At 62.4% G+C, this 25,150-nt stretch overlaps 2 protein-coding genes across 5 annotated transcripts in view; one reads left to right on the plus strand and one right to left on the minus strand.

Moving 5' to 3' along the window:
• The window catches only part of LOC140204703 (uncharacterized), a 34,381-nt gene extending 34,103 nt beyond the window's left edge, over positions 1-278 (minus strand). For 3 of the 4 annotated variants that reach the window (XM_072271396.1, XM_072271392.1, XM_072271394.1), the window contains exon 1: positions 121-278. The gene's annotated coding sequence lies outside the window, so the exon portion shown is untranslated. Of the gene's footprint in view, positions 1-40 lie in introns of all 4 variants that reach the window. The other variant, XM_072271393.1, reaches the window with a different exon arrangement.
• A 2,734-nt stretch (positions 279-3,012) lies between these two features.
• ino80e (INO80 complex subunit E) overlaps positions 3,013-25,150 on the plus strand; it is a 52,335-nt gene continuing 30,197 nt past the window's right edge. Inside the window, exon 1 of the mRNA XM_072271397.1 lies at positions 3,013-3,158. Within this exon, the coding sequence (XP_072127498.1) occupies positions 3,084-3,158 (75 nt within the window). The 5' untranslated portion in view covers positions 3,013-3,083. The remainder of the gene's footprint in view (positions 3,159-25,150) is intronic.

The raw sequence follows: 25,150 nt of genomic DNA on the forward strand, positions 1-25,150 counted from the left end.
TCCCTACCCTTCCACTTTCCACTCCCACCATCTCACTCACCATCAATCTCTCTCTCGCTCTGCCACCACGCATTCTCTCTCCCTCCAGCCTCCCTCTCTCCAAAACGTGGACCGACTCACCGTAACACCAGCCTCGACCGTGGCGGGAACTGGGTGGTCCGTCCTTCTGGATGGAAAGGATGGCAGGGACCACACGCGTGAGGGATCTCAGAGACTCATCAGACGTTGCTGCACAGAGCCAGGAGAGCTGACAGGATGTAGGAGGTGATGAATGCGTGCGCGGCAAGATGATCTACACAGGCTGTGGTCAGAGACCGCACCCAGGGACGGATCTCGCCACACACAGTTCAGCACCAGGGAGGGATCACGGCATAGTCCAGTGCCAGGAAGGAACCTCACTGCAGTACAGTGCCAGGGAGGGACCTCACTGCAGTTCATCGCCAGGGAGGGATCTCACCACAGTTCAATGCCAGGGAAGGATCTCTCCACAGTTCAGTGCCAGGAAGAGATCATGCCATAGTTCAGTGCCAGGGAGAGATCATGCCATAGTTCAGTGCCAGGGAGAGATCATGGCATAGTTCAATGCCAGGAAGGGACCTCACTGCAGTTCAGTGCCAGGGAGGGATCTCTCCACAGTTCAGTGCCAGGGAAGGATCTCACCACAGTTCAGCACCTAGTGAGGGATCTCACTGCAGTTCAGCACATGGGAGGGATCTCTCCATAGTTCAATGCCAGGGAGGGATCTCTCCATAGTTCAGCACCAGGGAAGGATCTCACCACAGTTCAGTGCCAGGGAGGGATCTCACCACAGTTCAGTGCCAGGGAGGGACCTCACTGCAGTTCAGTACGAGAGAGGATCTCATCACAGTTCAGTGCCAAGGAGGGATCTCACCACAGTTCAGTGCCAGGGAGGGACCTCACTGCAGTTCAGTACGAGAGAGGATCTCACCACAGTTCAATGCCAGGGAGGGATCTCTCCACAGTTCAGTGCCAGGGAGGGATCTCACCACAGTTTAGTGCCAGGGAAGGATCTCGCTGCAGTTCAGCACATGGGAGGGATCTCTCCATAGTTCAGCACCAGGGAAGGATCTCACCACAGTTCAGTGCCAGGGAGGAATCTCACCACAGTTCAGCACCTAGTGAGGGATCTCAGTGCAGTTCAGCACATGGAAAAGGATCTTGCCTGAGTTTACCACGGCAGGGGGTGGAGGGGGGCGTGATCTCACCACTTCAGCATTGGGAAGGGGAGAGAACTGCTTAGTGTCCGGGTTCCACAGTTAAATGTGTGACACTTGGCCAAGGGGTTAAGGTGTCAGTCTAGTGATCTGAAGGTCGTGAGTTTGAGCCTCAGCTGAGGCAACGTGTTGTGTCCTTGAGCAAGGCACTTAACCACACATTGCTCTGCAACAACACTGGTGCCAAGCTGTATAGATCCTAATGCCCTGCCCTTGGACAACATTGGTGACGTGGAGAGGGAAGACTTGCATGGGCAACTGCCGGTCTTCCATACAACCTTGCCCAGGCCTCAGTCAACATTGAAAATCGATGGACAGCCGAAGATGAAGAAGAAATGCCCAAGTGACCTCCTTTGAGTTCAGTCACAGGGAGGGATCTCCCTTGAGTTCAGCACCAGGGAGGAATCGCATCATAGTTAAGCACCCAGGGAAAGATATTGCCCCAGTGTAGCACCTAGAGAAGGATCTTGCCACAGTTTAGTGCCAGAGAGGGATCTCACCACAGTTCAGTGCCAAGCAGGGATCTCACATGGTTCAGTGCCAGGGAGGGATCTCACTGCAGTTCAGTGTCAGGGAGGGATCTCACCACAGATCAGTGCCAGGGAGGGATCTCACGTAGTTCAGCACCTGAGAAAGGATCTTGCCCAAGTGTAGTGCCAAGGGAGGGATCTCACCACTGTTCAGCATCAGGGGAAGGGGGGGATTCTTACCACAGTTCACGCCCAAATAGGGATCTCACTGCAGTTACACACCACACGGGATCTTGGCGCATTCGGCGCCCAGGGAGGGTCCTCATCACAGTTAGAATGAGGGTCGGGATTAGAGTTAGATTTAGTGTGAGCGGGTGCGGTACAGTAGGGGTGGTGGTAGGTGTTATAGTGAGGGCTGTGGTTAGAGTAACGGGCGAGTTTACAATGAGAGGGCAGGGTTACGTTGAGGGGGTGAGATTATACCAAGGTGGTGGATCACACTGTGAGGACACAGTTACAGTGTGGGTGTGGGTTACATTGAAAGGGTGGGTTATATTGAGATAGCATGGTTACAGTGTGAGGTTGCAATTAGAGTAAGGGGGATCGAGTACATTAAGGGAACGTGGTTCAGTTGGCGGGGGTATGATTACATTGTGGAGATATGCTTAGAACAAGGGGCAGAGTTACATTGATGGGGTGTGTTTCCATTCAGAATGGGAAGTGCTCAGATTGAGGGTTCAGGGTTAATGTGAGGGGTCATGATGTTAGTGGACAAGGTTACAATGGGGCCAGGGTTACATTGAATGGCGTGGTCAGCGAGGAAATGTACACTGGGTTACTGTGAAGGGGGTGGTGTTGCAGTGAGGAGCAGAGTTAGGAGTGAGGAGTGAGATTACAGTGGGAGGGGCAGAGTTACAGAAATGGGATTACAGTGGGGGCAGGGTTACAGTAAAATGCGGGGATAGAGAGGGAGTGGATACAATAAAGGGGACGGGATACAATGGAGAGGCGGGGTTACAATATAGGGGACGGAGTTAAGATTAAGAAGGAGTGATTACAGGGTCCTTCTTACGGTAAAGCGGTGTGGTTTTTAAACAGGAGTATTTACAGTGAAACGGCAGGGGTACGGAGAGAGTCATGGTCACCGCATAGGGGACAAAATTACAGGGTGGCAGGACCAGTATTTGCCGGATTTGTTTCGTAGAGTTGATACACGCCTGATAAATGGGCGCAACCATCCCGCCCGAGTTGATCGCACATGCTTCCGGCCGTGGTGCAGGCCGGGAGTTGAAGTCCAGTTTTTCCAGACAGGCACTTCCGGTGCGGCCTCAGCGACGTCCAGAGCCTCGATGCTCGAGTGGTGGGCTGGCCGGCGGGGATGAGTGGCCCTGGTGAGAGCGACTATCGGCGCAAGTACCGCAATCTGAAGAGGAAGCTGAAACTGCTGCTCTATGTGAGGACGGAGGGTGGAACAGTGGATGATGGGGAGCGGGAGGTTATGGCAAGGGAGTTAATGTAGACGGCTAAGCAGGGAAGGGCGCGATGATGAGGTGTGAGGAGGTAGTGAGGATGGAGGGAGAGAGGAATGAAGGGGGATGCGGGTCACGGTGTGGAGGGGAGAGATGTGAGGGGATGCGGGTCAAGGTGTGGAGATGCGGGTCACGGTGTGGAGGGGAGAGATGTGAGGGGATGCGGGTCACGGTGTGGAGGGGAGAGATGTGAGGGGATGCGGGTCACGGTGTGGAGGGGAGAGATGTGAGGGGATGTGGGTCATGGTGTGGAGGAGAGAGATGTGAGGGGATGCGGGTCAAGGTCTGGAGATGCGGGTCACGGTGTGGAGGGGAGAGATGTGAGGGGATGCGGGTCACGGTGTGGAGGGGAGAGATGTGAGGGGATGCGGGTCACGGTGTGGAGGGGAGAGATGTGAGGGGATGCGGGTCACGGTGTAGAGGGGAGAGAGATGTGAGGGGATGCGGGTCACGGTGTAGAGGGGAGAGAGATGTGAGGGGATGCGGGTCACGGTGTGGAGGGGAGATATGTGAGGGGTTGCGGGTCACGGTGTGGAGGGACAGAGGAATGAAGGGGGTTGCTGGTCACGGTGTGGAGGGGAGAGATGTGAGGGGATGCAGGTCAAGGTGTGGAGATGCGGGTCACGGTGTGGAGGGGAGAGATGTGAGGGGATGCGGGTCATGGTGTGGAGGGGAGAGATGTGAGGGGATGCTGGTCACGGTGTGGAGGGGAGAGATGTGAGGGGATGCGGGTCACGGTGTGGAGGGAGAGAGGAATGAAGGGGGTTGCTGGTCACGGTGTGGAGGGGAGAGATGTGAGGGGATGCGGGTCACGGTGTGGAGGGGAGAGATGTGAGGGGTTGCGGGTCACGGTGTGGAGGGAGAGAGGAATGAAGGGGGTTGCTGGTCACGGTGTGGAGGGGAGAGATGTGAGGGGATGCGGGTCACGGTGTGGAGGGGAGAGATGTGAGGGGATGCGGGTCACAGTGTGGAGATGCGGGTCACGGTGTGGAGGGGAGAGATGTGAGGGGATGCGGGTCACGTTGTGGAGGGGAGAGAGATGTGAGGGGATGCGGGTCACGGTGTGGAGCGGAGAGATGTGAGGGGTTGCGGGTCACGGTGTGGAGGGGAGAGATGTGAGGTGATGCGGGTCACGGTGTGGAGGGGAGAGATGTGAGGGGATGCGGGTCACAGTGTGGAGGGGAGAGATGTGAGGGGATGCGGGTCACAGTGTGGAGATGCGGGTCACGGTGTGGAGGGGAGAGATGTGAGGGGATGCGGGTCACGGTGTGGAGGGGAGAGATGTGAGGGGATGCGGGTCACGGTGTGGAGGGGAGAGATGTGAGGGGTTGCGGGTCACGGTGTGGAGGGGAGTGATGTGAGGGGATGCGGGTCACGGTGTGGAGGGGAGAGATGTGTGGAGATGCGGGTCACGGTATGGAGGGGAGAGATGTGAGGGGATGCGGGTCAAGGTCTGGAGATGCGGGTCACGGTGTGGAGGGGAGAGATGTGAGGGGATGCGGGTCACGGTGTGGAGGGGAGAGATGTGAGGGGATGCGGGTCACGGTGTGGAGGGGAGAGATGTGAGGGGATGCGGGTCACGGTGTGGAGGGGAGAGATGTGAGGGGATGCGGGTCACAGTGTGGAGATGCGGGTCACGGTGTGGAGGGGAGAGATGTGAGGGGATGCGGGTCACGTTGTGGAGGGGAGAGAGATGTGAGGGGATGCGGGTCACGGTGTGGAGCGGAGAGATGTGAGGGGTTGCGGGTCACGGTGTGGAGGGGAGAGATGTGAGGTGATGCGGGTCACGGTGTGGAGGGGAGAGATGTGAGGGGATGCGGGTCACAGTGTGGAGGGGAGAGATGTGAGGGGATGCGGGTCACAGTGTGGAGATGCGGGTCACGGTGTGGAGGGGAGAGATGTGAGGGGATGCGGGTCACGGTGTGGAGGGGAGAGATGTGAGGGGATGCGGGTCACGGTGTGGAGGGGAGAGATGTGAGGGGTTGCGGGTCACGGTGTGGAGGGGAGTGATGTGAGGGGATGCGGGTCACGGTGTGGAGGGGAGAGATGTGTGGAGATGCGGGTCACGGTATGGAGGGGAGAGATGTGAGGGGATGCGGGTCAAGGTCTGGAGATGCGGGTCACGGTGTGGAGGGGAGAGATGTGAGGGGATGCGGGTCACGGTGTGGAGGGGAGAGATGTGAGGGGATGCGGGTCACGGTGTGGAGGGGAGAGATGTGAGGGGATGCGGGTCACGGTGTGGAGGGGAGAGATGTGAGGGGATGCGGGTCACGGTGTGGAGGGGAGAGATGTGAGGTGATGCGGGTCACGGTGTGGAGGGGAGAGATGTGAGGTGATGCGGGTCACGGTGTGGAGGGGAGATATGTGAGGGGATGCGGGTCACGGTGTGGAGGGGAGATATGTGAGGGGATGCGGGTCACAGTGTGGAGGGGAGAGATGTGAGGGGATGCGGGTCACAGTGTGGAGATGCGGGTCACGGTGTGGAGGGGAGAGATGTGAGGGGATGCGGGTCACGGTGTGGAGGGGAGAGATGTGAGGGGTTGCGGGTCACGGTGTGGAGGGAGAGAGGAATGAAGGGGGTTGCTGGTCACAGTGTGCAGGGGAGAGATGTGAGGGGATGCGGGTCACGGTGTGGAGGGGAGAGATATGAGGGGATGCGGGTCACGGTGTGGAGGAGAGAGATGTGAGGGGATGCGGGTCACGGTGTGGAGCGGAGAGATGTGAGGGGTTGCGGGTCACGGTGTGGAGGGGAGAGATGTGAGGTGATGCGGGTCACGGTGTGGAGGGGAGAGATGTGACGGGATGCGGGTCACGGTGTGGAGGGGAGAGATGTGAGGGGATGCGGGTCACGGTGTGGAGGGGAGAGATGTGAGGGGATGCGGGTCACAGTGTGGAGATGCGGGTCACGGTGTGGAGGGGAGAGATGTGAGGGGATGCGGGTCACGGTGTGGAGGGAAGAGATGTGAGGGGTTGCGGGTCACGGTGTGGAGGGGAGTGATGTGAGGGGATGCGGGTCACGGTGTGGAGGGGAGAGATGTGTGGAGATGCGGGTCACGGTATGGAGGGGAGAGATGTGAGGGGATGCGGGTCAAGGTGTGGAGATGCGGGTCACGGTGTGGAGGGGAGAGATGTGAGGGGATGTGGGTCACGGTGTAGAGGAGAGAGATGTGAGGGGATGCAGGTCAAGGTGTGGAGATGCGGGTCACGGTGTGGAGGGGAGAGATGTGAGGGGATGCGGGTCATGGTGTGGAGGGGAGAGATGTGAGGGGTTGCGGGTCACGGTGTGGAGGGGAGAGATGTGAGGGGATGCGGGTCACGGTGTGGAGGGGAGAGATGTGAGGGGATGCGGGTCACGGTGTGGAGGGGAGAGATGTGAGGGGATGCGGGTCACGGTGTGGAGGGGAGAGATGTGAGGGGATGCGGGTCACCGTGTGGAGGAGAGAGAGATGTGAGGGGATGCGGGTCACGGTGTGGAGGGGAGAGATGTGAGGGGATGCGGGTCACGGTGTTTAGGGGAGAGATGTGAGGGGATGCGGGTCACGGTATGGAGGGGAGAGATGTGAGGGGATGCAGGTCACGGTGTGGAGGGGAGAAATGTGAGGGGATGCGGGTCGCAGTGTGGAGGGGAGAGATGTGAGGGGATGCGGGTCGCGGTGTGGAGGGGAGAGAGATGTGAGGGGATGCGGGTCGCGGTGTGGAGGGGAGAGATGTGAGGGGATGCGGGTCACGGTGTGGAGGGGAGATATGTGGGGATGCGGGTCAAGGTGTGGAGATGCGGGTCACGGTGTGGAGGGGAGAGATGTGAGGGGATGCGGGTCACGGTGTGGAGGGGAGAGATGTGAGGGGATGCGGGTCACGGTGTGGAGGGGAGAGATGTGACGGGTTGCGGGTCACGGTGTGGAGGGGAGAGATGTGAGGGGATGCGGGTCACGGTGTGGAGAGGAGAGATGTGAGGGGATGCGGGTCGCGGTGTGGAGGGGAGAGATGTGAGGGGATGCGGGTCACGGTGTGGAGGGGAGAGATGTGAGGGGATGCGGGTCACCGTGTGGAGGAGAGAGAGATGTGAGGGGATGCGGGTCACGGTGTGGAGGGGAGAGATGTGAGGGGATGCGGGTCACGGTGTTTAGGGGAGAGATGTGAGGGGATGCGGGTCACGGTGTGGAGGGGAGAGATGTGAGGGGATGCAGGTCACGGTGTGGAGGGGAGAAATGTGAGGGGATGCGGGTCGCGGTGTGGAGGGGAGAGATGTGAGGGGATGCTGGTCGCGGTGTGGAGGGGAGAGAGATGTGAGGGGATGCGGGTCGCGGTGTGGAGGGGAGAGATGTGAGGGGATGCGGGTCACGGTGTGGAGGGGAGATATGTGGGGATGCGGGTCACGGTGTGGAGGGGAGAGATGTGAGGGGATGCGGGTCAAGGTGTGGAGATGCGGGTCACGGTGTGGAGGGGAGAGATGTGAGCGGATGTGGGTCACGGTGTAGAGGAGAGAGATGTGAGGGGATGCAGGTCAAGGTGTGGAGATGCGGGTCACGGTGTGGAGGGGAGAGATGTGAGGGGATGCGGGTCACGGTGTGGAGGGGAGAGATGTGAGGGGATGCGGGTCACGGTGTGGAGGGGAGAGTGATGTGAGGGGATGCGGGTCACGGTGTGGAGGGGAGAGATGTGAGGGGTTGCGGGTCACAGTGTGGAGGGGAGAGATGTGAGGGGATGCGGGTCAAGGTGTGGAGATGCGGGTCACGGTGTGGAGGGGAGAGATGTGAGGGGATGCAGGTCACGGTGTGGAGGGGAGAGATGTGAGGGGATGCGGGTCAAGGTGTGGAGGAGAGAGATGTGAGGGGATGCAGGTCAAGGTGTGGAGATGCGGGTCACGTTGTGGAGGGGAGAGATGTGAGGGGATGCGGGTCACGGTGTGGAGGGGAGAGATGTGAGGGGATGCGGGTCACGGTGTGGAGGGGAGAGATGTGAGGGGTTGCGGGTCACGGTGTGGAGGGGGGAGATGTGAGGGGATGCGGGTCAAGGTGTGGAGATACGGGTCACGGTGTGGAGGGGAGAGATGTGAGGGGATGCAGGTCACGGTGTGGAGGGGAGAGATGTGAGGGGATGCGGGTCGCGGTGTGGAGGGGAGAGATGTGAGGGGATGCGGGTCGCGGTGTGGAGGGGAGAGAGATGTGAGGGGATGCGGGTCACGGTGTGGAGCGGAGAGATGTGAGGGGATGCGGGTCAAGGTGTGGAGGGGAGAGATGTGAGGGGATGCGGGTCACGGTGTGGAGGGGAGAGAGATGTGAGGGGATGCGGGTCACGGTGTGGAGGGGAGAGATGTGAGGGGATGCAGGTCACGGTGTGGAGGGGAGAGATGTGAGGGGATGCGGGTCGTGGTGTGGAGGGGAGAGATGTGAGGGGATGCGGGTCGCGGTGTGGAGGGGAGAGAGATGTGAGGGGATGCGGGTCGCGGTGTGGAGGGGAGAGATGCGAGGGGATGCGGGTCAAGGTGTGGAGGGGAGAGATGTGAGGGGATGCGGGTCACGGTGTGGAGGGGAGAGATGTGAGGGGATGCGGGTCAAGGTCTGGAGATGCGGGTCACGGTGTGGAGGGGAGAGATGTGAGGGGATGCGGGTCACGGTGTGGAGGGGAGAGATGTGAGGGGATGCGGGTCACGGTGTGGAGGGGAGAGATGTGAGGGGTTGCGGGTCACAGTGTGGAGGGGAGAGATGTGAGGGGATGCGGGTCAAGGTGTGGTGATGCGGGTCACGGTGTGGAGGGGAGAGATGTGAGGGGATGTGGGTCATGGTGTGGAGGAGAGAGATGTGAGGGGATGCGGGTCAAGGTCTGGAGATGCGGGTCACGGTGTGGAGGGGAGAGATGTGAGGGGATGCGGGTCACGGTGTGGAGGGGAGAGATGTGAGGGGATGCGGGTCACGGTGTGGAGGGGAGAGATGTGAGGGGTTGCGGGTCACAGTGTGGAGGGGAGAGATGTGAGGGGATGCGGGTCACGGTGTGCAGGGGAGAGATGTGAGGGGATGCGGGTCACGGTGTGGAGGGGAGAGATGTGAGGGGATGCGGGTCACGGTGTGGAGGGGAGAGAGATGTGAGGGGATGCGGGTCACGGTGTGGAGGGGAGAGATGTGAGGGGATGCGGGTCACGGTGTGGAGGAGAGAGAGATGTGAGGGGATGCGGGTCACGGTGTGGAGGGGAGAGATGTGAGGGGATGCGGGTCACGGTGTGCAGGGGAGAGATGTGAGGGGATGCGGGTCACGGTGTGGAGGGGAGAGATGTGAGGGGATGCGGGTCACGGTGTGGAGGGGAGAGAGATGTGAGGGGATGCGGGTCACGGTGTGGAGGGGAGAGATGTGAGGGGATGCGGGTCACGGTGTGGAGGGGAGAGATGTGAGGGGATGCGGGTCACGGTGTGGAGGAGAGAGAGATGTGAGGGGATGCGGGTCACGGTGTGGAGGGGAGAGATGTGAGGGGATGCGGGTCACGGTGTGGAGGGGAGAGATGTGAGGGGATGCGGGTCACGGTGTGGAGGGGAGAGATGTGAGGGGATGCTGGTCACGGTGTGGAGGGGAGAGATGTGAGGGGATGCGGGTCACGGTGTGGAGGGAGAGAGGAATGAAGGGGGTTGCTGGTCACGGTGTGGAGGGGAGAGATGTGAGGGGATGCGGGTCACGGTGTGGAGGGGAGAGATGTGAGGGGATGCGGGTCACGGTGTGGAGGAGAGAGATGTGAGGGGATGCGGGTCACGGTGTGGAGCGGAGAGATGTGAGGGGTTGCGGGTCACGGTGTGGAGGGGAGAGATGTGAGGGGATGCGGGTCACGGTGTGGAGGGGAGAGATGTGAGGGGATGCGGGTCACGGTGTGGAGGGGAGAGATGTGAGGGGATGCGGGTCACAGTGTGGAGATGCGGGTCACGGTGTGGAGGGGAGAGATGTGAGGGGATGCGGGTCACGGTGTGGAGGGGAGAGATGTGAGGGGTTGCGGGTCACGGTGTGGAGGGGAGTGATGTGAGGGGATGCGGGTCACGGTGTGGAGGGGAGAGATGTGTGGAGATGCGGGTCACGGTGTGGAGGGGAGAGATGTGAGGGGATGCGGGTCAAGGTGTGGAGATGCGGGTCACGGTGTGGAGGGGAGAGATGTGAGGGGATGCGGGTCACGGTGTGGAGGAGAGAGAGATGTGAGGGGATGCGGGTCACGGTGTGGAGGGGAGAGATGTGAGGGGATGCGGGTCACGGTGTGCAGGGGAGAGATGTGAGGGGATGCGGGTCACGGTGTGGAGGGGAGAGATGTGAGGGGATGCGGGTCACGGTGTGGAGGGGAGAGAGATGTGAGGGGATGCGGGTCACGGTGTGGAGGGGAGAGATGTGAGGGGATGCGGGTCACGGTGTGGAGGGGAGAGATGTGAGGGGATGCGGGTCACGGTGTGGAGGAGAGAGAGATGTGAGGGGATGCGGGTCACGGTGTGGAGGGGAGAGATGTGAGGGGATGCGGGTCACGGTGTGGAGGGGAGAGATGTGAGGGGATGCGGGTCACGGTGTGGAGGGGAGAGATGTGAGGGGATGCTGGTCACGGTGTGGAGGGGAGAGATGTGAGGGGATGCGGGTCACGGTGTGGAGGGAGAGAGGAATGAAGGGGGTTGCTGGTCACGGTGTGGAGGGGAGAGATGTGAGGGGATGCGGGTCACGGTGTGGAGGGGAGAGATGTGAGGGGATGCGGGTCACGGTGTGGAGGAGAGAGATGTGAGGGGATGCGGGTCACGGTGTGGAGCGGAGAGATGTGTGGGGTTGCGGGTCACGGTGTGGAGGGGAGAGATGTGAGGGGATGCGGGTCACGGTGTGGAGGGGAGAGATGTGAGGGGATGCGGGTCACAGTGTGGAGGGGAGAGATGTGAGGGGATGCGGGTCACAGTGTGGAGATGCGGGTCACGGTGTGGAGGGGAGAGATGTGAGGGGATGCGGGTCACGGTGTGGAGGGGAGAGATGTGAGGGGTTGCGGGTCACGGTGTGGAGGGGAGTGATGTGAGGGGATGCGGGTCACGGTGTGGAGGGGAGAGATGTGTGGAGATGCGGGTCACGGTGTGGAGGGGAGAGATGTGAGGGGATGCGGGTCACGGTGTGGAGGGGAGAGATGTGAGGGGATGTGGGTCATGGTGTGGAGGAGAGAGATGTGAGGGGATGCGGGTCAAGGTCTGGAGATGCGGGTCACGGTGTGGAGGGGAGAGATGTGAGGGGATGCGGGTCACGGTGTGGAGGGGAGAGATGTGAGGGGATGCGGGTCACGGTGTGGAGGGGAGAGATGTGAGGGGTTGCGGGTCACGGTGTGGAGGGGAGAGATGTGAGGGGATGCGGGTCACGGTGTGCAGGGGAGAGATGTGAGGGGATGCGGGTCACTGTGGAGGGGAGAGATGTGAGGGGATGCGGGTCACGGTGTGGAGGGGAGAGAGATGTGAGGGGATGCGGGTCACGGTGTGGAGGGGAGAGATGTGAGGGGATGCGGGTCACGGTGTGGAGGAGAGAGAGATGTGAGGGGATGCGGGTCACGGTGTGGAGGGGAGAGATGTGAGGGGATGCGGGTCACGGTGTGCAGGGGAGAGATGTGAGGGGATGCGGGTCACGGTGTGGAGGGGAGAGAGATGTGAGGGGATGCGGGTCACGGTGTGGAGGGGAGAGATGTGAGGGGATGCGGGTCACGGTGTGGAGGGGAGAGATGTGAGGGGATGCGGGTCACGGTGTGGAGGAGAGAGAGATGTGAGGGGATGCGGGTCACGGTGTGGAGGGGAGAGATGTGAGGGGATGCGGGTCACGGTGTGGAGGGGAGAGATGTGAGGGGATGCGGGTCACGGTGTGGAGGGGAGAGATGTGAGGGGATGCGGGTCACGGTGTGGAGGGGAGAGATGTGAGGGGATGCGGGTCACGGTGTGGAGGGGAGAGATGTGAGGGGATGCGGGTCGCGGTGTGGAGGGGAGAGATGTGAGGGGATGCGGGTCACGGTGTGGAGGGGAGAGATGTGAGGGGATGCGGGTCGCGGTGTGGAGGGGAGAGAGATGTGAGGAGATGCGGGTCGCGGTGTGGAGGGGAGAGATGTGAGGGGATGCGGGTCACGGTGTGGAGGGGAGAGAGATGTGAGGGGATGCGGGTCACGGTGTGGAAGAGAGAGATGTGAGGGGATGCGGGTCAAGGTGTGGAGATGCGGGTCACGGTGTGGAGGGGAGAGATGTGAGGGGATGCGGGTCACGGTGTGGAAGAGAGAGATGTGAGGGGATGCGGGTCAAGGTGTGGAGATGCGGGTCACGGTGTGGAGGGGAGAGATGTGAGGGGATGCGGGTCACGGTGTGCAGGGGAGAGATGTGAGGGGATGCGGGTCAAGGTGTGGAGGGGAGAGATGTGAGGGGATGCGGGTCACGGTCTGGAGGGGAGAAAGATGTGAGGGGATGCGGGTCACGGTGTGGAGGGGAGAGATGTGAGGGGATGCGGGTCAAGGTCTGGAGATGCGGGTCACGGTGTGGAGGGGAGAGATGTGAGGGGATGCGGGTCACGGTGTGGAGGGGAGAGATGTGAGGGGATGCGGGTCACGGTGTGGAGGGGAGAGATGTGAGGGGTTGCGGGTCACAGTGTGGAGGGGAGAGATGTGAGGGGATGCGGGTCAAGGTGTGGTGATGCGGGTCACGGTGTGGAGGGGAGAGATGTGAGGGGATGTGGGTCGTGGTGTGGAGGAGAGAGATGTGAGGGGATGCGGGTCAAGGTCTGGAGATGCGGGTCACGGTGTGGAGGGGAGAGATGTGAGGGGATGCGGGTCACGGTGTGGAGGGGAGAGATGTGAGGGGATGCGGGTCACGGTGTGGAGGGGAGAGATGTGAGGGGTTGCGGGTCACGGTGTGGAGGGGAGAGATGTGAGGGGATGCGGGTCACGGTGTGCAGGGGAGAGATGTGAGGGGATGCGGGTCACGGTGTGGAGGGGAGAGATGTGAGGGGATGCGGGTCACGGTGTGGAGGGGAGAGAGATGTGAGGGGATGCGGGTCACGGTGTGGAGGGGAGAGATGTGAGGGGATGCGGGTCACGGTGTGGAGGAGAGAGAGATGTGAGGGGATGCGGGTCACGGTGTGGAGGGGAGAGATGTGAGGGGATGCGGGTCACGGTGTGCAGGGGAGAGATGTGAGGGGATGCGGGTCACGGTGTGGAGGGGAGAGATGTGAGGGGATGCGGGTCACGGTGTGGAGGGGAGAGAGATGTGAGGGGATGCGGGTCACGGTGTGGAGGGGAGAGATGTGAGGGGATGCGGGTCACGGTGTGGAGGGGAGAGATGTGAGGGGATGCGGGTCACGGTGTGGAGGAGAGAGAGATGTGAGGGGATGCGGGTCACGGTGTGGAGGGGAGAGATGTGAGGGGATGCGGGTCACGGTGTGGAGGGGAGAGATGTGAGGGGATGCGGGTCACGGTGTGGAGGGGAGAGATGTGAGGGTATGCTGGTCACGGTGTGGAGGGGAGAGATGTGAGGGGATGCGGGTCACGGTGTGGAGGGAGAGAGGAATGAAGGGGGTTGCTGGTCACGGTGTGGAGGGGAGAGATGTGAGGGGATGCGGGTCACGGTGTGGAGGGGAGAGATGTGAGGGGATGCGGGTCACGGTGTGGAGGAGAGAGATGTGAGGGGATGCGGGTCACGGTGTGGAGCGGAGAGATGTGAGGGGTTGCGGGTCACGGTGTGGAGGGGAGAGATGTGAGGGGATGCGGGTCACGGTGTGGAGGGGAGAGATGTGAGGGGATGCGGGTCACGGTGTGGAGGGGAGAGATGTGAGGGGATGCGGGTCACAGTGTGGAGATGCGGGTCACGGTGTGGAGGGGAGAGATGTGAGGGGATGCGGGTCACGGTGTGGAGGGGAGAGATGTGAGGGGTTGCGGGTCACGGTGTGGAGGGGAGTGATGTGAGGGGATGCGGGTCACGGTGTGGAGGGGAGAGATGTGTGGAGATGCGGGTCACGGTGTGGAGGGGAGAGATGTGAGGGGATGCGGGTCAAGGTGTGGAGATGCGGGTCACGGTGTGCAGGGGAGAGATGTGAGGGGATGCGGGTCACGGTGTGGAGGAGAGAGAGATGTGAGGGGATGCGGGTCACGGTGTGGAGGGGAGAGATGTGAGGGGATGCGGGTCACGGTGTGCAGGGGAGAGATGTGAGGGGATGCGGGTCACGGTGTGGAGGGGAGAGATGTGAGGGGATGCGGGTCACGGTGTGGAGGGGAGAGAGATGTGAGGGGATGCGGGTCACGGTGTGGAGGGGAGAGATGTGAGGGGATGCGGGTCACGGTGTGGAGGGGAGAGATGTGAGGGGATGCGGGTCACGGTGTGGAGGGGAGAGATGTGAGGGGATGCTGGTCACGGTGTGGAGGGGAGAGATGTGAGGTGATGCGGGTCACGGTGTGGAGGGAGAGAGGAATGAAGGGGGTTGCTGGTCACGGTGTGGAGGGGAGAGATGTGAGGGGATGCGGGTCACGGTGTGGAGGGGAGAGATGTGAGGGGATGCGGGTCACGGTGTGGAGGAGAGAGATGTGAGGGGATGCGGGTCACGGTGTGGAGCGGAGAGATGTGAGGGGTTGCGGGTCACGGTGTGGAGGGGAGAGATGTGAGGGGATGCGGGTCACGGTGTGGAGGGGAGAGATGTGAGGGGATGCGGGTCACAGTGTGGAGGGGAGAGATGTGAGGGGATGCGGGTCACAGTGTGGAGATGCGGGTCACGGTGTGGAGGGGAGAGATGTGAGGGGATGCGGGTCACGGTGTGGAGGGGAGAGATGTGAGGGGTTGCGGGTCACGGTGTGGAGGGGAGTGATGTGAGGGGATGCGGGTCACGGTGTGGAGGGGAGAGATGTGTGGAGATGCGGGTCACGGTGTGGAGGGGAGAGATGTGAGGGGATGCGGGTCACGGTGTGGAGGGGAGAGATGTGAGGGGATGTGGGTCATGGTGTGGAGGAGAGAGATGTGAGGGGATGCGGGTCAAGGTCTGGAGATGCGGGTCACGGTGTGGAGGGGAGAGATGTGAGGGGATGCGGGTCACGGTGTGGAGGGGAGAGATGTGAGGGGATGCGGGTCACGGTGTGGAGGGGAGAGATGTGAGGGGTTGCGGGTCACGGTGTGGAGGGGAGAGATGTGAGGGGATGCGGGTCACGGTGTGCAGGGGAGAGATGTGAGGGGATGCGGGTCACTGTGGAGGGGAGAGATGTGAGGGGATGCGGGTCACGGTGTGGAGGGGAGAGAGATGTGAGGGGATGCGGGTCACGGTGTGGAGGGGAGAGATGTGAGGGGATGCGGGTCACGGTGTGGAGGAGAGAGAGATGTGAGGGGATGCGGGTCACGGTGTGGAGGGGAGAGATGTGAGGGGATGCGGGTCACGGTGTGCAGGGGAGAGATGTGAGGGGATGCGGGTCACGGTGTGGAGGGGAGAGATGTGAGGGGATGCGGGTCACGGTGTGGAGGGGAGAGAGATGTGAGGGGATGCGGGTCACGGTGTGGAGGGGAGAGATGTGAGGGGATGCGGGTCACGGTGTGGAGGGGAGAGATGTGAGGGGATGCGGGTCACGGTGTGGAGGAGAGAGAGATGTGAGGGGATGCGGGTCACGGTGTGGAGGGGAGAGATGTGAGGGGATGCGGGTCACGGTGTGGAGGGGAGAGATGTGAGGGGATGCGGGTCACGGTGTGGAGGGGAGAGATGTGAGGGGATGCGGGTCACGGTGTGGAGGGGAGAGATGTGAGGGGATGCGGGTCACGGTGTGGAGGGGAGAGATGTGAGGGGATGCGGGTCGCGGTGTGGAGGGGAGAGATGTGAGGGGATGCGGGTCACGGTGTGGAGGGGAGAGATGTGAGGGGATGCGGGTCGCGGTGTGGAGGGGAGAGAGATGTGAGGAGATGCGGGTCGCGGTGTGGAGGGGAGAGATGTGAGGGGATGCGGGTCACGGTGTGGAGGGGAGAGAGATGTGAGGGGATGCGGGTCACGGTGTGGAAGAGAGAGATGTGAGGGGATGCGGGTCAAGGTGTGGAGATGCGGGTCACGGTGTGGAGGGGAGAGATGTGAGGGGATGCGGGTCACGGTGTGGAAGAGAGAGATGTGAGGGGATGCGGGTCAAGGTGTGGAGATGCGGGTCACGGTGTGGAGGGGAGAGATGTGAGGGGATGCGGGTCACGGTGTGGAGGGGAGAGATGTGAGGGGATGCGGGTCACGGTGTGGAGGAGAGAGATGTGAGGGGATGCGGGTCACGGTGTGGAGCGGAGAGATGTGAGGAGTTGCGGGTCACGGTGTGGAGGGGAGAGATGTGAGGGGATGCGGGTCACGGTGTGGAGGGGAGAGATGTGAGGGGATGCGGGTCACAGTGTGGAGGGGAGAGATGTGAGGGGATGCGGGTCAAGGTGTGGTGATGCGGGTCACGGTGTGGAGGGGAGAGATGTGAGGGGATGTGGGTCGTGGTGTGGAGGAGAGAGATGTGAGGGGATGCGGGTCAAGGTCTGGAGATGCGGGTCACGGTGTGGAGGGGAGAGATGTGAGGGGATGCGGGTCACGGTGTGGAGGGGAGAGATGTGAGGGGATGCGGGTCACGGTGTGGAGGGGAGAGATGTGAGGGGTTGCGGGTCACGGTGTGGAGGGGAGAGATGTGAGGGGATGCGGGTCACGGTGTGCAGGGGAGAGATGTGAGGGGATGCGGGTCACGGTGTGGAGGGGAGAGATGTGAGGGGATGCGGGTCACGGTGTGGAGGGGAGAGAGATGTGAGGGGATGCGGGTCACGGTGTGGAGGGGAGAGATGTGAGGGGATGCGGGTCACGGTGTGGAGGAGAGAGAGATGTGAGGGGATGCGGGTCACGGTGTGGAGGGGAGAGATGTGACGGGATGCGGGTCACGGTGTGCAGGGGAGAGATGTGAGGGGATGCGGGTCACGGTGTGGAGGGGAGAGATGTGAGGGGATGCGGGTCACGGTGTGGAGGGGAGAGAGATGTGAGGGGATGCGGGTCACGGTGTGGAGGGGAGAGATGTGAGGGGATGCGGGTCACGGTGTGGAGGGGAGAGATGTGAGGGGATGCGGGTCACGGTGTGGAGGAGAGAGAGATGTGAGGGGATGCGGGTCACGGTGTGGAGGGGAGAGATGTGAGGGGATGCGGGTCACGGTGTGGAGGGGAGAGATGTGAGGGGATGCGGGTCACGGTGTGGAGGGGAGAGATGTGAGGGGATGCTGGTCACGGTGTGGAGGGGAGAGATGTGAGGGGATGCGGGTCACGGTGTGGAGGGAGAGAGGAATGAAGGGGGTTGCTGGTCACGGTGTGGAGGGGAGAGATGTGAGGGGATGCGGGTCACGGTGTGGAGGGGAGAGATGTGAGGGGATGCGGGTCACGGTGTGGAGGAGAGAGATGTGAGGGGATGCGGGTCACGGTGTGGAGCGGAGAGATGTGAGGGGTTGCGGGTCACGGTGTGGAGGGGAGAGATGTGAGGGGATGCGGGTCACGGTGTGGAGGGGAGAGATGTGAGGGGATGCGGGTCACGGTGTGGAGGGGAGAGATGTGAGGGGATGCGGGTCACAGTGTGGAGATGCGGGTCACGGTGTGGAGGGGAGAGATGTGAGGGGATGCGGGTCACGGTGTGGAGGGGAGAGATGTGAGGGGTTGCGGGTCACGGTGTGGAGGGGAGTGATGTGAGGGGATGCGGGTCACGGTGTGGAGGGGAGAGATGTGTGGAGATGCGGGTCACGGTGTGGAGGGGAGAGATGTGAGGGGATGCGGGTCAAGGTGTGGAGATGCGGGTCACGGTGTGGAGGGGAGAGATGTGAGGGGATGCGGGTCACGGTGTGGAGGAGAGAGAGATGTGAGGGGATGCGGGTCACGGTGTGGAGGGGAGAGATGTGAGGGGATGCGGGTCACGGTGTGCAGGGGAGAGATGTGAGGGGATGCGGGTCACGGTGTGGAGGGGAGAGATGTGAGGGGATGCGGGTCACGGTGTGGAGGGGAGAGAGATGTGAGGGGATGCGGGTCACGGTGTGGAGGGGAGAGATGTGAGGGGATGCGGGTCACGGTGTGGAGGGGAGAGATGTGAGGGGATGCGGGTCACGGTGTGGAGGGGAGAGATGTGAGGGGATGCTGGTCACGGTGTGGAGGGGAGAGATGTGAGGGGATGCGGGTCACGGTGTGGAGGGAGAGAGGAATGAAGGGGGTTGCTGGTCACGGTGTGGAGGGGAGAGATGTGAGGGGATGCGGGTCACGGTGTGGAGGGGAGAGATGTGAGGGGATGCGGGTCACGGTGTGGAGGAGAGAGATGTGAGGGGATGCGGGTCACGGTGTGGAGCGGAGAGATGTGAGGGGTTGCGGGTCACGGTGTGGAGGGGAGAGATGTGAGGGGATGCGGGTCACGGTGTGGAGGGGAGAGATGTGAGGGGATGCGGGTCACAGTGTGGAGGGGAGAGATGTGAGGGGATGCGGGTCACAGTGTGGAGATGCGGGTCACGGTGTGGAGGGGAGAGATGTGAGGGGATGCGGGTCACGGTGTGGAGGGGAGAGATGTGAGGGGTTGCGGGTCACGGTGTGGAGGGGAGTGATGTGAGGGGATGCGGGTCACGGTGTGGAGGGGAGAGATGTGTGGAGATGCGGGTCACGGTGTGGAGGGGAGAGATGTGAGGGGATGCGGGTCACGGTGTGGAGGGGAGAGATGTGAGGGGATGTGGGTCATGGTGTGGAGGAGAGAGATGTGAGGGGATGCGGGTCAAGGTCTGGAGATGCGGGTCACGGTGTGGAGGGGAGAGATGTGAGGGGATGCGGGTCACGGTGTGGAGGGGAGAGATGTGAGGGGATGCGGGTCACGGTGTGGAGGGGAGAGATGTGAGGGGTTGCGGGTCACGGTGTGGAGGGGAGAGATGTGAGGGGATGCGGGTCACGGTGTGCAGGGGAGAGATGTGAGGGGATGCGGGTCACTGTGGAGGGGAGAGATGTGAGGGGATGCGGGTCACGGTGTGGAGGGGAGAGAGATGTGAGGGGATGCGGGTCACGGTGTGGAGGGGAGAGATGTGAGGGGATGCGGGTCACGGTGTGGAGGAGAGAGAGATGTGAGGGGATGCGGGTCACGGTGTGGAGGGGAGAGATGTGAGGGGATGCGGGTCACGGTGTGCAGGGGAGAGATGTGAGGGGATGCGGGTCACGGTGTGGAGGGGAGAGATGTGAGGGGATGCGGGTCACGGTGTGGAGGGGAGAGAGATGTGAGGGGATGCGGGTCACGGTGTGGAGGGGAGAGATGTGAGGGGATGCGGGTCACGGTGTGGAGGGGAGAGATGTGAGGGGATGCGGGTCACGGTGTGGAGGAGAGAGAGATGTGAGGGGATGCGGGTCACGGTGTGGAGGGGAGAGATGTGAGGGGATGCGGGTCACGGTGTGGAGGGGAGAGATGTGAGGGGATGCGGGTCACGGTGTGGAGGGGAGAGATGTGAGGGGATGCGGGTCACGGTGTGGAGGGGAGAGATGTGAGGGGATGCGGGTCACGGTGTGGAGGGGAGAGATGTGAGGGGATGCGGGTCGCGGTGTGGAGGGGAGAGATGTGAGGGGATGCGGGTCACGGTGTGGAGGGGAGAGATGTGAGGGGATGCGGGTCGCGGTGTGGAGGGGAGAGAGATGTGAGGAGATGCGGGTCGCGGTGTGGAGGGGAGAGATGTGAGGGGATGCGGGTCACGGTGTGGAGGGGAGAGAGATGTGAGGGGATGCGGGTCACGGTGTGGAAGAGAGAGATGTGAGGGGATGCGGGTCAAGGTGTGGAGATGCGGGTCACGGTGTGGAGGGGAGAGATGTGAGGGGATGCGGGTCACGGTGTGGAAGAGAGAGATGTGAGGGGATGCGGGTCAAGGTGTGGAGATGCGGGTCACGGTGTGGAGGGGAGAGATGTGAGGGGATGCGGGTCACGGTGTGGAGGGGAGAGATGTGAGGGGATGCGGGTCACGGTGTGGAGGAGAGAGATGTGAGGGGATGCGGGTCACGGTGTGGAGCGGAGAGATGTGAGGGGTTGCGGGTCACGGTGTGGAGGGGAGAGATGTGAGGGGATGCGGGTCACGGTGTGGAGGGGAGAGATGTGAGGGGATGCGGGTCACAGTGTGGAGGGGAGAGATGTGAGGGGATGCGGGTCACAGTGTGGAGATGCGGGTCACGGTGTGGAGGGGAGAGATGTGAGGGGATGCGGGTCACGGTTTGGAGGGGAGAGATGTGAGGGGTTGCGGGTCACGGTGTGGAGGGGAGTGATGTGAGGGGATGCGGGTCACGGTGTGGAGGGGAGAGATGTGTGGAGATGCGGGTCACGGTGTGGAGGGGAGAGATGTGAGGGGATGCGGGTCACGGTGTGGAGGGGAGAGATGTGAGGGGATGTGGGTCATGGTGTGGAGGAGAGAGATGTGAGGGGATGCGGGTCAAGGTCTGGAGATGCGGGTCACGGTGTGGAGGGGAGAGATGTGAGGGGATGCGGGTCACGGTGTGGAGGGGAGAGATGTGAGGGGATGCGGGTCACGGTGTGGAGGGGAGAGATGTGAGGGGTTGCGGGTCACGGTGTGGAGGGGAGAGATGTGAGGGGATGCGGGTCACGGTGTGCAGGGGAGAGATGTGAGGGGATGCGGGTCACTGTGGAGGGGAGAGATGTGAGGGGATGCGGGTCACGGTGTGGAGGGGAGAGAGATGTGAGGGGATGCGGGTCACGGTGTGGAGGGGAGAGATGTGAGGGGATGCGGGTCACGGTTTGGAGGAGAGAGAGATGTCAGGGGATGCGGGTCACGGTGTGGAGGGGAGAGATGTGAGGGGATGCGGGTCACGGTGTGCAGGGGAGAGATGTGAGGGGATGCGGGTCACGGTGTGGAGGGGAGAGATGTGAGGGGATGCGGGTCACGGTGTGGAGGGGAGAGAGATGTGAGGGGATGCGGGTCACGGTGTGGAGGGGAGAGATGTGAGGGGATGCGGGTCACGGTGTGGAGGGGAGAGATGTGAGGGGATGCGGGTCACGGTGTGGAGGAGAGAGAGATGTGAGGGGATGCGGGTCACGGTGTGGAGGGGAGAGATGTGAGGGGATGCGGGTCACGGTGTGGAGGGGAGAGATGTGAGGGGATGCGGGTCACGGTGTGGAGGGGAGAGATGTGAGGGGATGCGGGTCACGGTGTGGAGGGGAGAGATGTGAGGGGATGCGGGTCACGGTGTGGAGGGGAGAGATGTGAGGGGATGCGGGTCGCGGTGTGGAGGGGAGAGATGTGAGGGGATGCGGGTCACGGTGTGGAGGGGAGAGATGTGAGGGGATGCGGGTCGCGGTGTGGAGGGGAGAGAGATGTGAGGAGATGCGGGTCGCGGTGTGGAGGGGAGAGATGTGAGGGGATGCGGGTCACGGTGTGGAGGGGAGAGAGATGTGAGGGAATGCGGGTCACGGTGTGGAAGAGAGAGATGTGAGGGGATGCGGGTCAAGGTGTGGAGATGCGGGTCACGGTGTGGAGGGGAGAGATGTGAGGGGATGCGGGTCACGGTGTGGAAGAGAGAGATGTGAGGGGATGCGGGTCAAGGTGTGGAGATGCGGGTCACGGTGTGGAGGGGAGAGATGTGAGGGGATGCGGGTCACGGTGTGGAGGGGAGAGATGTGAGGGGATGCGGGTCACGGTGTGGAGGGGAGAGATGTGAGGGGATGCGGGTCACGGTGTAGAGGGGAGAGAGATGTGAGGGGATGCGGGTCACGGTGTGGAGGGGAGAGATTTGAGGGGATGCGGGTCACGGTGTGGAGGGGAGAGAGATGTGAGGTGATGCGGGTCACGGTGTGGAGGGGAGAGATGTGAGGGGATGCGGGTCACGGTGTGGAGGGGAGAGATGTGAGGGGTTGCGGGTCACGGTGTGGAGGGGAGTGATGTGAGGGGATGCGGGTCACGGTGTGGAGGGGAGAGATGTGTGGAGATGCGGGTCACGGTGTGGAGGGGAGAGATGTGAGGGGATGCGGGTCACGGTGTGGAGGGGAGAGATGTGAGGGGATGTGGGTCATGGTGTGGAGGAGAGAGATGTGAGGGGATGCGGGTCAAGGTCTGGAGATGCGGGTCACGGTGTGGAGGGGAGAGATGTGAGGGGATGCGGGTCACGGTGTGGAGGGGAGAGATGTGAGGGGATGCGGGTCACGGTGTGGAGGGGAGAGATGTGAGGGGTTGCGGGTCACGGTGTGGAGGGGAGAGATGTGAGGGGATGCGGGTCACGGTGTGCAGGGGAGAGATGTGAGGGGATGCGGGTCACTGTGGAGGGGAGAGATGTGAGGGGATGCGGGTCACGGTGTGGAGGGGAGAGAGATGTGAGGGGATGCGGGTCACGGTGTGGAGGGGAGAGATGTGAGGGGATGCGGGTCACGGTGTGGAGGAGAGAGAGATGTGAGGGGATGCGGGTCACGGTGTGGAGGGGAGAGATGTGAGGGGATGCGGGTCACGGTGTGCAGGGGAGAGATGTGAGGGGATGCGGGTCACGGTGTGGAGGGGAGAGATGTGAGGGGATGCGGGTCACGGTGTGGAGGGGAGAGAGATGTGAGGGGATGCGGGTCACGGTGTGGAGGGGAGAGATGTGAGGGGATGCGGGTCACGGTGTGGAGGGGAGAGATGTGAGGGGATGCGGGTCACGGTGTGGAGGAGAGAGAGATGTGAGGGGATGCGGGTCACGGTGTGGAGGGGAGAGATGTGAGGGGATGCGGGTCACGGTGTGGAGGGGAGAGATGTGAGGGGATGCGGGTCACGGTGTGGAGGGGAGAGATGTGAGGGGATGCGGGTCACGGTGTGGAGGGGAGAGATGTGAGGGGATGCGGGTCACGGTGTGGAGGGGAGAGATGTGAGGGGATGCGGGTCGCGGTGTGGAGGGGAGAGATGTGAGGGGATGCGGGTCACGGTGTGGAGGGGAGAGATGTGAGGGGATGCGGGTCGCGGTGTGGAGGGGAGAGAGATGTGAGGAGATGCGGGTCGCGGTGTGGAGGGGAGAGATGTGAGGGGATGCGGGTCACGGTGTGGAGGGGAGAGAGATGTGAGGGGATGCGGGTCACGGTGTGGAAGAGAGAGATGTGAGGGGATGCGGGTCAAGGTGTGGAGATGCGGGTCACGGTGTGGAGGGGAGAGATGTGAGGGGATGCGGGTCACGGTGTGGAAGAGAGAGATGTGAGGGGATGCGGGTCAAGGTGTGGAGATGCGGGTCACGGTGTGGAGGGGAGAGATGTGAGGGGATGCGGGTCACGGTGTGGAGGGGAGAGATGTGAGGGGATGCGGGTCACGGTGTGGAGGAGAGAGATGTGAGGGGATGCGGGTCACGGTGTGGAGCGGAGAGATGTGAGGGGTTGCGGGTCACGGTGTGGAGGGGAGAGATGTGAGGGGATGCGGGTCACGGTGTGGAGGGGAGAGATGTGAGGGGATGCGGGTCACAGTGTGGAGGGGAGAGATGTGAGGGGATGCGGGTCACAGTGTGGAGATGCGGGTCACGGTGTGGAGGGGAGAGATGTGAGGGGATGCGGGTCACGGTGTGGAGGGGAGAGATGTGAGGGGTTGCGGGTCACGGTGTGGAGGGGAGTGATGTGAGGGGATGCGGGTCACGGTGTGGAGGGGAGAGATGTGTGGAGATGCGGGTCACGGTGTGGAGGGGAGAGATGTGAGGGGATGCGGGTCACGGTGTGGAGGGGAGAGATGTGAGGGGATGTGGGTCATGGTGTGGAGGAGAGAGATGTGAGGGGATGCGGGTCAAGGTCTGGAGATGCGGGTCACGGTGTGGAGGGGAGAGATGTGAGGGGATGCGGGTCACGGTGTGGAGGGGAGAGATGTGAGGGGATGCGGGTCACGGTGTGGAGGGGAGAGATGTGAGGGGTTGCGGGTCACGGTGTGGAGGGGAGAGATGTGAGGGGATGCGGGTCACGGTGTGCAGGGGAGAGATGTGAGGGGATGCGGGTCACTGTGGAGGGGAGAGATGTGAGGGGATGCGGGTCACGGTGTGGAGGGGAGAGAGATGTGAGGGGATGCGGGTCACGGTGTGGAGGGGAGAGATGTGAGGGGATGCGGGTCACGGTGTGGAGGAGAGAGAGATGTGAGGGGATGCGGGTCAAGGTGTGGAGATGCGGGTCACGGTGTGGAGGGGAGAGATGTGAGGGGATGCGGGTCACGGTGTGGAAGAGAGAGATGTGAGGGGATGCGGGTCAAGGTGTGGAGATGCGGGTCACGGTGTGGAGGGGAGAGATGTGAGGGGATGCGGGTCACGGTGTGGAGGGGAGAGATGTGAGGGGATGCGGGTCACGGTGTGGAGGGGAGAGATGTGAGGGGATGCGGGTCACGGTGTAGAGGGGAGAGAGATGTGAGGGGATGCGGGTCACGGTGTGGAGGGGAGAGATGTGAGGGGATGCGGGTCACGGTGTGGAGGGGAGAGAGATGTGAGGTGATGCGGGTCACGGTGTGGAGGGGAGAGATGTGAGGGGATGCGGGTCACGGTGTGGAGGGGAGAGATGTGAGGGGATGCGGGTCACGGTGTGGAGGGGAGAGAGATGTGAGGTGATGCGGGTCACGCTGTGGAGGGGAGAGATGTGAGGGGATGCGGGTCACGGTGTGGAGGGGAGAGATGTGAGGGGATGCGGGTCACGGTGTGGAGGGGAGAGAGATGTGAGGGGATGCGGGTCACGGTGTGGAGGGGGGAGATGTGAGGGGATGCGGGTCACGGTGTGGAGGGGAGAGATGTGAGGGGATGCGGGTCACGGTGTGGAGGGGAGAGATGTGAGGGGATGCGGGTCACGGTGTGGAGGGGAGAGATGTGAGGGGATGCGGGTCACGGTGTGGAGGGGAGAGATGTGAGGGGATGCGGGTCACGGTGTGGAGGGGAGAGATGTGAGGGGATGCGGGTCACGGTGTGGAGGGGAGAGATGTGAGGGGTTGCGGGTCACGGTGTGGAGGGGAGAGATGTGAGGGGTTGC

This window comes from Mobula birostris, chromosome 11, assembly GCF_030028105.1.
Source record: "Mobula birostris isolate sMobBir1 chromosome 11, sMobBir1.hap1, whole genome shotgun sequence".
Taxonomy (NCBI): domain Eukaryota; kingdom Metazoa; phylum Chordata; class Chondrichthyes; order Myliobatiformes; family Myliobatidae; genus Mobula; species Mobula birostris.